Source organism: Diabrotica virgifera, chromosome 7 (genome assembly GCF_917563875.1).
Source record: "Diabrotica virgifera virgifera chromosome 7, PGI_DIABVI_V3a".
Classification (NCBI taxonomy): domain Eukaryota; kingdom Metazoa; phylum Arthropoda; class Insecta; order Coleoptera; family Chrysomelidae; genus Diabrotica; species Diabrotica virgifera.
The window spans coordinates 44,815,417-44,829,128 of NC_065449.1; the positions used below are offsets into that span (position 1 = coordinate 44,815,417).

Here is a 13,712-nt window from a genome sequence, read left to right on the forward strand (position 1 = left end):
AAAGCTTTAGATTTTAACGAAAAAATGATATCCTTAATAAGCTCTTCAGAAACATACGAAAAACTGAAGTTATCATTAATACCCTCTTTTACGTTATGAGCATAATAGTTAAGTAATTCTTTACTACCTGGCATTATATTTATATTATTAATAAAAAAATTATTTATATCCTCTACTGATTTTAAATGCCTAGGTAATTCATTTTTTTTTTTCTGTTTGGATATATTAAGTTTTTTTAATTCGGCCCATTTTTCCTTTGAGTTCGAATTCTGAAATTTCATATTAAGGTAAGCCCTTTTTTCCGCTTTAATGGCAGTAGTTGTATAATTTCGAAATTGTTTGTAGTACAACCAATGTTCCGGTAATTGTGTTCTTCTAAATCTATTTAATGCATTGTCACGTAACTTTTGCAAATGTTTAATATTACCAGTAATCCACGGAGAGTATGGCTTTACATTACTGACTAAAATTGATTTTAAAGGCGCATGTACCGGGTGTCCCAATAAGAATGGCTCTCGGCCATATCTCAAGAACCGTTTATAGTAGAGCTTTGAAATAAAAAAATTTATAACAAAAGTTGCCTCAGGAAAAGCCTGGAAATTATTTTCATAATTGTGGGACCACCGCTAGAGGGCGTAATTGAATATCAAAAATTAAAAAATCTAAATTTTACAAAATTTTCCTAATGAAGGGGCACTGGAAATCCGATCGTCGTATTTTTCATAAAATTCTACGCATATTTGATTTGACAAGTTTAGGTCTACCTTTGGAAATAAGAGGTGGGGGTGAGTGGGAACCTTGTTATGAAAAACTGGCTGTGAGTCCGGTTCTGCTTAATCAAATTTTGCAAACTTGGTCTTGTTGAAGACAGATCTTTTTCGTCAATGTAAAAGTTATGATTTAGAACCAACTTACTGAGTAATATGCCAGCTAGAAGGCGTTATTTAATTTTTTTCAGAAATCTAGTGTTCCTTGGAAAATATTAAATACAAACATGCATTTTTAATACCATATTACAAAATTAGACAAAATTAGCAACAGAATAGCGAAAACCACATGTTAATACCTTTTTTCTATCTCGAGATATCTTACAAAACGTGTAAATTTAAAAACATAACTGCTACTGTCACCGGTAAACGAAATTCATTAAAAGTAGTGTGCTATGGAAACAACAAAGAAACATTTTCCAGCTGTCAACGTATATTAGGTCTTTTCAACGCTCCTCATTTGTTTCGAGCCTCGTTCATATCTCGTATATTAATATTATACACGGATTATACGGCATATGACAGAGGCTCGAAACAAATGAGAAGCGTTGAAAAGCCCTATTACAAAGAAATAAAAACAACTATTTAGTGATGACATAAACGTTCAAATTTTTGCCCATCATTTTTGTTGCAAACATTTACTCTTTCAAGAGTAGATTGAACAGCAGTCTCAATTTCTGCTCTCGATATGCTTTCAATGGCGTTTAGTATTCTCTGGATAATGTATTCTAGAGTAGTGTATGATGGGCAACAATTTGAATACTTAGGTCGTCACTAAGTAGTTCTTTTTGTTCTGTGTTATATTTAATTTTAATAGTATTGTTTCTCTTTATATTGTTGTTTTAATTAATTATATTTTTATACGTTGACATCTGGAAAATGTTATTTTGTTTTTTTTTCCACAGCACACTAGTTTTCATTAACTTAGTTTACCGGTGATAGTAACAGTTATGTATAAAATTTACACGTTTCTCGAGATATCTTGAGATAGAAAAAACGTATCGACATGCGGTTTTCGCTATTCTATTGCTAATTTAATCTAATTTTATAAAGTATGATTCAAAATGCATACTTGTATTTAATATTTTCCAAAGAAAACTAGATTTCTGAAAAAAAATAAATAACGCCTCCCAGCTAGCTTATTACTTACTAGGATGGTTCAAAATTATCACGCTTACATTGAAGAAAAAGATCTGTCTTCAACAAGACCCAGTTTTCAAAATTTGATTTAGCAGAACCGGACTTACAGCCATTTTTTCATAACAAGGTTCCCACTCACCCCCACCTCTTATTTGCAAAGGTAGAGTTAAACTTGTTAAATCAAATATGCGCAGAATTTGATGAAGAATACAATAATCGGATTTCCAGTACCCCTTCATTAGGAAAATTTTGTAAAATTTAGTTTTTTTTATTTTTGATATTCAATTACGCCCTCTAGCGCTGGACCCACAATTATGAAAATAATTTCCAGGCTTTTCCTGAGGCAACTTTTGTTATAAAAATTTTTATTTCAAAGCTCTATTATAAACGGTTCCTGAGATATGGCCGAGAGCCATTCTTATTGGGACACCCGGTACATCAAGAACTGACAGAATATAAGTTTGTAAATGCGATACTTTAGCACCAATATCATCTGTTCGAAATATAGTATGCCACGGTATTAAATGAAGATCATTCAAAAAATTATTATAATCAATATTTTTAATATCTCGATAGTTAACCCTTTTTTAATATGAGATTCGGTACCTTCGACATTAAATTTACAAAAAACTGCCGCATGATCCGCAATCATGTCTATATCGACATATTCATTACATTTTTTAATATCAATATTTGTGATAATAAGATCTAATAAGGAGATGCCTCTTGTTGGTTCTTTAATGAGTTGCTTTAAATTAAAAGTATCCAAAATATCATAAAATTTCACAGTATGATTATCTTCTAGGTCAAGAACATTAATGTTAAAATCACCAACACATATAATATTATCATAATTTGAAAAAATTGAAGAAAACATATCCTCGCAGTGTTCTAAAAATAACGAACAATTAGTTTTAGGTTTCCTGTATATGGTACCAATTGCATACAAAACTTTCCCAATATAAACCGTTATCCATATGTATTCAAACAACTCATTATATTCTGATAAAATAATTTCGAATTTATAGTTATTTTTAATATACATCCCCACCCCACCAGCTCTTGCTGGTCTGTCTTGTCGAGCAAAAGAATAGCCATCAATACTTACCATTGTATCATTAATTCCATCGTGTAACCATGTCTCAGTGACGCCCACAATATCACAATCAGCACTAACAACCAAATTTTTAAATTCATGAAAATGAGGTACAAGTGAACGAACATTAACGTGTCCTACGTTAAATATCATCTGTAATGTAGTAATTTGAAACAAAACAAACAAAAAAGAAAGAGGAAGTGATGGAGGCTAGAAAAATTAGGGATAAAATAAGTGGAAGAAAGGATATTAATTATAATTAGTTTTGTAATCGAAAAAGATACAAACATAAGTCATGTTAGCAATCAATCCGTCATTAAATAGAAAATAAAAATTTTGATTGTATTTTATAAGGCAATTTCTGATGGGAAAAAAAATACATGTTTTAATGCAGTGGCGAAATAAGCAAATATACATTAAAAAAACCCTAAGTTAAGAAACGGCAATTTTATAACAATTTGGTGATTATAATTATGTACCTATATTAAATCATGGACTACAATGTACATTTATCACAATGAATGCAGTAAAAACTGAAAAAAAGAAAAAAAAATTCTAAGGAAATATACAACCAATGATATTATACGGTATACGGTAAATAGTAGTTATGTTTGTATGCACACTATAACATATCATGATTGCAAAAGCACATTACTTCATTTATGTAATAAAAACTGAAAAATTTTGCTATGGAATTATAGTTAAATACATATAAACCAAATAAAAATTATCGTTCTCAAGGTTCAATATAATTATTAGGAATATGCAACCTAATTTCGAGCCAATGTAATTTTATCCCAAAGATTTATTTTATTTAATATATTTTGGTCACACATTCCTTTAAGGTGAAAATAAAACCTTATAAACTACTTACCTAGGTAATTGCGCTATCTACTAATTGCTACAAAAAAGTAATGTAAGAACAACGAGAGCAACAAAAAAGTAATATATGCCTTGATCCGTACGTCTATAAAATTGAACTTTTGCAAATAATTACTAGTATTTAATTTAAAACGAAATAAAAATGAAACTTGACTGTAGTATGCATCAAAATTAATTTCTCACATCTGTCTATTGAGAACATGACACTAGTATGTAAAACAAATTATTCGCATGTAAATGTAAAATGACACTTAATTCAGACTGGGTATATAAGACGAGTAATATTATTACAAGAATAAAAAACCGCTAAACGCCGTAAAAATGAGTGGCGCATAAAATATTCCAGCTACAAAAGATCTGATATGAATATTACGTGGCGCGAAAATGGATTTTCATTTGATGCAAAACAAAATTCTAGTTTTATTTTAAAAGATTTTTCCATAATATTTGCTAAATTTGAAGTAAACGCGCCACAAAAGAGTAACTTTGATACAGTTTGAATTTTGAAACTCTTTTGTGGCGCGTTTACTTCAAATTTAGCAAATATTATGGAAAAATCTTTTAAAATAAAACTAGAATTTTGTTTTGCATCAAATGAAAATCCATTTTTGCGCCACGTAATATTCATATCAGATCTTTTGTAGCTGGAATATTTTATGCGCCACTCATTTTTACGGCGTTTAGCGGTTTTTTATTCTTGTATCAGGAGTTTTTCAAAGTTATTTATAAATTAAATGTATGAAGTTGAATACAATGTTCCTCTATTACACGTCAAGCTTTATAAATGGTCACCTTTGTTGCATTATCTCCCAAATGATCTAGTGTCCATCGAATGTACACTAGATTTTTTTTTATTCGAAATAGATTGAAAACAAAATATTGAGATGGCCGGTAGATGAAGTAGGATTGCCCGTTGCCAGATCAAATTTAGCGTCGTAACCACTACAACTACATAAATCAATTCGGGAATAATCGTTAATTGGATTATACTTTTGTAGCTTAATAACTTCTAAACGGCTTAACCGATTTTGATTAGTAAACATGAGTTTGAAACGTATTGACCAGTAGTATCTGATGGATCTACGGTCAAGTATGATAACTGAAGCTATTACAGGAATTATTGAGCTTGAGAAACCGTTTTTCTCACAGGAAATAGATTTTATCATACTTATGAAGCCTATAACCTAAAAAATTCAAATTTTCCGGGATATGAGGTATACACCGTTAAATTCGTCTTGAGTCCTTCTTCAAACGCTAAGTTATTGGCGCAATTCGTAGGTTGAAATGTTGAGTAATTGTCGAAAAACCAAAATTTTCAAAGTTTAGTTTTTCAGTTTTTCGGCTATACTGAGCCGTGTGTATGTCTGATCCTGACGGCTTAGACACCATTTGAAAGCTTAAGTCAACACTATTAATTTGATGTATTTGCTGTTCTCCTGGCTCTTCTTGATCCGAATATATATACCCCCAAAACATATGCCATTTTGTACCTACCAAGTCCTATAGCTGGCTTATGGGTGGTCAAAAGTCACAAACTACACCGGTTCTAAATCGGCCCTGACCCCCTCTTCAAACACAGAGGAAAAATATCAAATCGGTTTAACTTTCAAACACACATACATATACAGCGTGTCTACTTGAGTTGGAAACATATGGGAAACTTTTTTATTATTAATTTTACGAAAAAAAGTTATTCTTTATAAAAAGTTCTGCATGCCCCAAAACCTAAGATTCAATTATCAGATATCAAATTTTCTCAATATTATACGAGGTATGTCAAAAAATATGAATTTCGGCTAAGGGTAAAGTACCTTTATTTATCTCAATATCGAAAATTCTTATTATGAAAAGTTGTTTGGAAATAAAAACCAAGCTCAAATATGTAATTACATGCTTCTAATTGGAAAAAAATATTTTCCAAATTTTTCTCAAATTTATTGATACTAACTTCGTTTTTATTCATTACACATACGATAACTCTTTTATTATTACTTTTACGAAAAAAAGGTATTCTTTATAAAAATCTCTGTATGTCCTAAGACCGAAGATTCAACCAACAGATATGACATTTTATTAATTTTATACGAGTTATGTCAAAAAATATGAATTTCACTCAAGAGTAAAGTACCTTTATTTTTCACAATATTGAAAACGGTTATTAAAAAAGTTGTTTAGAATTAAAAACTATGTGTCAATATGCAATTACATCCTTCTAATTGAAATACTGTGAAATATAAAGGTGCTATAATATTGAGCGAATTTCATATTTTTTGACACACCTCGTATAAAATTAATAAAAGTTAATATATCATGGTTGTGTCTTAGATTTTAGACCATGCAAAGTTTTTTATGAAGAATAACTTTTTTTCGTAAAATGAATAATAAACGAGTTATGATATTTGTAATAATTAAAAACGATGTTGGGTATCCATAAATTTGAGAAAAATATTTTTTTTTCAATAAGAAGCATGTAATTGCATATTTCATCTTAGTTTTTAATTCCAAACAACTTTTTATCATAAGAATTTTCGATATTGAGAGAAATAAAGGTACTTTACCCTTAGCCGAAATTCATATTTTTTGACATACCTCGTATAATATTGAGAAAATTTGATATCTGATAATTTAATCTTAGGTTTTGGGGCATGCAGAACTTTTTATAAAGAATAACTTTTTTTCGTAAAATTAATAATAAAAAAGTTTCCCATATGTTTCCAACTCAAGTAGACACGCTGTATATCCACAAACATTTTCCCTTTTTTAAATAAAAATTAAGTCACATTTCTAAGCTCTATAACTTTTGAGTGGTATAACCGATTTTCAAAATTAGACATGCGTTGGAAAGGTAATGATCAGTTTTATTAGAAGCCGCAAAGGTTAGACTTAAATTTTTAAAGTTTTTGGGAGTTGTGGGGACGAGAACGAAAAACAGACCCTAAATAGGAAGGGCCGTAAAATCTACACTCTTGGACCAAAATCGATGGTTGACATATAAATGGGTGACTTTTTTTTCTGAACTTTAAGATGGGAGTTGGCCCAATTTTCAATTCAGTCAGATTTAGAAAATCGAAAATTTCGTGTATATATAGTGTCGCGTGTAGGGGGGTGTATTTCGATATAAAACTAACAGCTTCGATAACCAATAAATCGAAAACTATTAATTTTATCAAAAAAATGTATAATGAACATTTTTTGCTTATAATTAATATTTTTACCAGCATTTGCGGTCAAAGTATAATAAAAAATTTCCACCCTCGAGATGAGGTGGCAACCACCCCATGGTAAAAGCGTCTTTCGGCATCATATAGATTTTGATCCTTGGACTATCCACTACTTGTTGTCAAATTTTCAAGCAAATCTATCCATTCTGTAAAAATTGCGAAGTGAAAAATTTCAGTTCCTGGACTAATTATACTTTTGGAGCTCTATAACTTCTGAACGGTTTACCTGATGTTGATCACTAAACATGAATTTGAAACGTATTGACAAGTAGTATCTGACGCATCCAAGATCTAGTATGATAACTAAACGTATTACAGGAATTATTGAGCTTGAAAAACCGTTTTTCCCATAAGAAATAGATTTGATTATACTTATGAAGCCTATAACTTAAAAATTCGAATTTTTCCAGATATAAGGTATACACCGTTAGACGCGTCCTGAGTCCTTCTACAAACGCTCAGTTATTGGCGCAATTCGTAGGTTGAAATTTTGAGTAATTGTCGAAAAGCCAAAATTTTCAAAGTTTAATTTTTCAGTTTTTTGGCTCTGGTTAGCAGTGTGTATATCTCAGCTTGATCGCTTAAGCGCCATTTGAAAGCTTAACTCAACCCTATTGATTTGGTATATTTGGGGTTTTCATGTCTTTTCTTGAACCTAAGATATATACGCCCAAAAAATATGCTATTTTGTATCTACCTAGTCCTCTAGCTGGCTTACGGGTAGTCAGAAGTCAAAAATTAAACCTATTCTGAATCGACCCTCACACCTTCTTGAAACACAGAAAAAAAAATTCAGATCGGTGCAACTTTTCCACACACATACATACATACATACATACATATCCACAAACATTTTCCATTTTTTAAATAAAAATTGAGTCATATTTCTGAGCTCGATAACTTTTGAATGGTATAACCGATTTTCAAAATTAAACATGCGTTGGAAAGGTAATGATCTGTGCTATCAGAAGCCGCAAAGGTCGGGCTTAAATTTTTGAAATTTTTGGAAGTTTTGGGGACGAGAACGAAAAACGGGCTTTAAATGGGAAGGGCCGTAAAATCCACACCCTTGAACCAAAATGGAAAGGTAACATATGGATGAACGAGTCTTTTCCTAAATTTTAAGATGGGATTTGGCCCAATTTTCAATTCAGTCAGGTTTAGAAAATCGAAAATTTCGTGTATATATAGTGTCGCTTGTAGGGGTGTTGTGCGCCACTGGTGAGAACTGTCGTTCTCTGTGGATATTTGTTTATATGGGAACACAATAAACATCAATAAATTATTTAACAAAAATCAACCGCATTGTTCAATTTTTATTTTTTAAAAATTTGGGAACTAAATCCCAGCAAGTAATTGTATATCTGAGGGACTCTTAATGCGGTGAATGGAATTATTATATCTAACATAAATATTACCGTATTTCGACCACACATCTTTTTTTGAAAATGTTTCAATACACTTTTTAAAAAGACATAACCTTGTTTTAGTAAGGTCTTCCTGAATGTAAATACCTGTTGACCTCAGCAGTTTTCTGTTCATTAAAATTTTTTCTCTAACAGCAGTTGTAGTTCTCACCAAAACAGCTGGGGGCCTAGGGTTTTCTCGATCATTGTTTTTATTTAACACACGATAACATTTCTTCAAATCACCAACACCAATGTTTTTTAATTTCATATCATTATTAAGCACGTGTAAAATAACTTCATTGATATTTTCGTTTGAATTTAGGGTGAGTCCAAAGAATCTTAAGTTTTTGTTTCTACCTTGTTGCTCCAAGTTGTCCATATTTAATTGGAGATCAGCATTTTCCATTTTCAAACTAGCTACTTGATTTTCTAGAGTTGAAATAGTTTCAGCATAATTTGTTTTTAATATTTTTGCAACTTTATCTGAAAAATTATTTATATATTCTTCACTCATTAATTGTTTCATTTTATTTTCCACAATTAAAGAAATTTCCTCCAGGTCACGCTTTGTAAGCCCCATGATGAAAAACAAAAACACAAAAAACAGAATAACACACTACTTTTTTCGGTTTTCAAACCACACAATATCGACGTTTGGTATAGTTAAAAGTTTAATGGAATATTAATTGCCGTTAAACAATATCATTGTGCCTCGAAATTTATATGAGCGGAGGGACTGCGTACACACAACCTATCTGCTCGACATCTCAACTACTAATCCCTATTAGGATAGACTACACATAACATCCCACAATAGGATAGACTACACATAACATTTCAGCACCTTCTTTCGAATATTCATCGACAGGTTTCTATTACATAAAACTGGTTTCCAGGTCATAAAAGCCTTCCATGATATTTCGATCCTAGTTATTATCTCTTCATCAGAGTCACAATTTACATTTAACCAGCTGCCAAGGTACTTGAAATGATTTACCCGTTCTAACTCCTCTCCATCAAGAGAAAGCTGACCTTGATCTATATTAATCTTTCCAACTGCCATCCACTTTGTTTTTGAAATGTTGATTTTAAGGCCTCTCCGATAGCTTGCTTCACTGACTAGATTTAGTAGTGTCTGAAGATCTTGTAAATTTTCAGCAAGAATGGCTGTATCGTCAGCGTATCTAATATTGTTGATTACTTCTCCGCCTAGCCTTACTCCCTCTTGTCTGTCATCCAAAGCCTCCCTAAAGATTTCTTCAGAGTACAGATTAAAAAGGGTGGGTGATAAAACACAACCTTGTCGTACTCCACGTTTTATCGGCAGTTTTTCAGTACGACTGTCTCCAATTTGGATAGAGGCTACTTGATTGTAATATAAGTATTTCAGCAGTCTTATATCGTAGTGGTCAAGTCCTGCTGCCTGCAGGCAATCGAAAAGTGTATCATGTTGTACTCGGTCGAATGCCTTCTCGAAGTCGATGAAACAAACATAAACGTTCTTTCGGAATTCACAACTTTTTTGTAATAGAACGAGTATACAAAATAGTGCTTCTCTAGTTCCTAGATCATTTCTAAATCCAAATTGCTTATTACCCATTCTAGTTTCGCACAGAAGGAATACTCGGTTTTGTATAATACGTAAAAGTATCTTAAGTGTGTGACTCATCAAACTGATTAGTCTAAAATCGCTGCATTTGGTGGGCCTACTTTTCTTTGGTAATGTTATAAAAAGTGACTCCAACCAATCATCTGGTATTTTTCCTTCGTTGTAAATTTTGTTAAAGAAAGTAGTCAAGTAGGTAATGTTTTCCTCATCCAAAAGTTTAAGTAGCTCAACAGTGATTTGATCTGGTCCAGGTGCTTTATTGTTTTTGGCTTGTTGTATTGCTTTTATGACTTCTGACTTCAGTATACTGGGACCTCTGTCTAATTGGTTGTCACAGGTAGTATTTGGAGCATTTTCTCGAGAAGCATCGTCAAAAAGGTCACTGATGTGTCTCTCCCATTCTTTGCACTGTTGTTCGTGATCACAAATTTTTCCGTCTGCGGTTTTAAGTACGTGAGCATTTTTCTGTTTTCTAATTCCGGAGGTATATTTAAGTTTCTTGTGGAGGTTGAAACTGTCATGCTTTTTTTTGGAGGTCTTCTATTTCTTTACATGAATTCTCGAGCCAGGATTCTTTGGCCTGTTTAATTTTTCTTTTTATGAGTTTGTTAATTTCACGGTATTTAATAATATTTCTCTTTTTGTATTTTCGTCGAACTTCCATCAAGTCTAGAATTTCTTGGTTCATCCATTCATTTTTTGCCAACATTGTAGGTGTTTTTAAAGATTCCCTTAAGTCCTCTAAAATCGAGTTTTGAATATCGTACCAACATTCGTTAATAGTTCTGTTTTCGTTTGGTATATTTGATATTCTGTGCATTTTACTATTTATCTGCTGTGCTATGTGTTCGCGAGTTTGGGTGTTTTTAAGGGGGTCGAGATATATCTTACTAGGCTTAGTTGGCTTTGTTAGTTTCTTTAATTTAATTTGTATTTTGGAGCAGAGTAAATTATGATTTGAGTTTATGTCGGCGCCGGGGTAAGTTCTTACATCTTTAATATTGTTCCGAAATCGATGGTTTATTAGGATGTAGTCTATTTGATTCCGTACTATTTTACCTTGATGTCCATCTTGAGGGGATTTCCACGTGTAGAGACGCCTTTCTGGAAGTTGAAACCAGGTATTTGTAATGACGAAGTCATTTTCTTGGCAGAATTCTATTAGACGCTCACCTCTTTGATTTCTCTCCCAAGCCGAACTTTCCGGTGAGATTTTGTCATCTTTTGTCCATCCAAAAGATGGATAGGTGACAGCAAGGTCGGGCGACCTTATTGGGTATATAAGGACAACGAGAAGAAGAAGAAGAAGATTTCCACTTTGGAAAGGTCAATATGAATGAGTCCGATAAAATTATTGTCATTAAAAGATATAAATTATTAGAAGATCTTTTTGAAGCAACAAAAACAAAATTTGTTTAATTTATTAATGTTTTGTATTTTGTTAACGATTTCCGAAGTGGAACTCGAAATGTCAAATAAATTTAATTTTAAACAATTGTGGCTTATTCCGAAATAACATAGTAAATTTTATTTTATCATTGCTACCTACTAGAAAATATAGACCTTGCACTAGATTACAGTGGAACCTCGATTATCTGTCTCTCCATTAACCGTTACCTCTGTTAACCGTCAGGGTCCGTACATAAGTTGTATTAACTACAGAAGTCAAAAATGAGTCATAAATTCATTTTGTTTGAGCATTGCGATAAGTCGATAGGCCAAGTGAAATTCGCTGAAATGTACAGTTTCGCTATCACCATTTTTTAAGAATGAATTAACTGTTTTGTTTTCGTGGCCTAAAGATGACATAAAATAATGGTTAATTTGTGATGAGGACGCAAAAAGATAGCCATTGTTGACAGATGATGAAATCGTTGAAATGGCAACAGAGGCGGAGGAAGCAGCTTCAGAAGCTGACAGACTACAGCTGACAAACTGATTAGATTGTACGAACACAAATCTCTCTTATATTGTCAAACAAAACATACAAATAAAATTTGAGAGCTGTACTATGAATTTTGAATTTTTTTAATGTTCTGTTAACCATCTTTTCGATTATCCGTCCTACCCTTGGTCCGGTGCCCTGACGGATAATCGAGGTTCCACTGTATTATAGAAATATTGCCGCATACAGTAAACAATAGACTTTTTGGGACTACTATTATTTTACACATTTATGTTGATTAGTAGGTATTTTATTTAGAAGAGATAATATTTATAATAATTAATAAGTGGTACTTATACTTTAAATTAAAAAGTATATCATATGTAATAACAATTTTTTCTATTATACAGGAAACTACAGCCAGATTGCTCTTCATGGCCGTGAGATGGGTTAGATGTTTAACTCCGTTTCAAACACTGAGCAAACACGATCAACTCTTACTTTTACAAGAATCCTGGAAAGAATTATTTTTATTACACCTCGCTCAATGGTCGGTTCCTTGGGATCTATCAACTTTGCTGGGATGCCCCCAGGCTAGGGAAAGACTGCCAGCAGATTTGCATACTGCCACCGAAATCAAAACAATACAGGTATGGTATAATACTTACTTAATTATAGTATTTTCTTTTTGCTATTTCTTGTGGTATTTTAAGGTTATCTTTAATAATGATTAACCGCAATTTCAATTGAAAATACGTTTATTATGACATTTAAATTTTCACCTCGGAAATCGTTCTTAAAGAAATGGGCAAACAGTTGTTGTTGCCCATATAGAAGACGCTAATGCGCACACAAAAGAGACGTTCTTATACTTAAGTATAAGTTAATCTACATATTAGGAGAATGTAACGCCAACGTCGGAAGAAAAAAAAAAGAAATTAGACAGAAAAAGGCGGAAAAGCCTATATACGAGGCTTGTAACCCATTTTTGATCGAGAAAAAATCCAAATGTCTTGTCCGCCGCTCTCGAATAGGAATCAGCAGGCCTCTGGTGGGTACAGTAAAGTTAGGACTGTAAAAGAGGAAGAATATAGAAACAAAATTGACCAGATTGTTAACCTGATAAATAGAGACTGGAAAATATGCACTAAAAAATGTCTAAAATATGCATGCAATATGCATTTTAAAACAAGCTGAATATGCACAATTAACATGCAAATATGCATTTATATATGCACTTATTTTTATATGAATAATTTTATGGTTTACGTTAAATACATAAATAAATAAAAAATAATAAAAATAAATAAATAGGTTTGAATTTAAACCAAATTGTATTATTATTTCTTAATATATTTTTTTAACTTCAGGTTTTGTGACAAATAAAACGGCAAAATATTTTATTTTGACCACAAGATAAATAAGAGTACAATAAAATAAATGTACATATTTTTATTGTTACAATATTGATTCATATTTTCTAAACTAATATTATAAAAAGAGTACAATAAAACAAATTTACATATTTTTATTGTTACAATAAATAATCATATATTGATTCATATTTTCTAAACTAATATTATGTCTTCTATCTGTTAATATTTGTTTATAGGCAGAAAAAGATCTCTCAACGTCACAAGATGTAATTGGGGCATATTTAAACTTTGCTATTAGAGACGGATCCATATTAATATTTTCATCGA

At 31.7% G+C, this 13,712-nt stretch overlaps 1 protein-coding gene across 1 annotated transcript in view; it reads left to right on the forward strand.

Moving 5' to 3' along the window:
* The window catches only part of LOC114329223 (protein dissatisfaction), a 167,586-nt gene that overhangs the window by 128,168 nt on the left and 25,706 nt on the right, over positions 1-13,712 (forward strand). Inside the window, exon 6 of the mRNA XM_028278265.2 lies at positions 12,420-12,659. Within this exon, the coding sequence (XP_028134066.2) occupies positions 12,420-12,659 (240 nt within the window). The remainder of the gene's footprint in view (positions 1-12,419; positions 12,660-13,712) is intronic.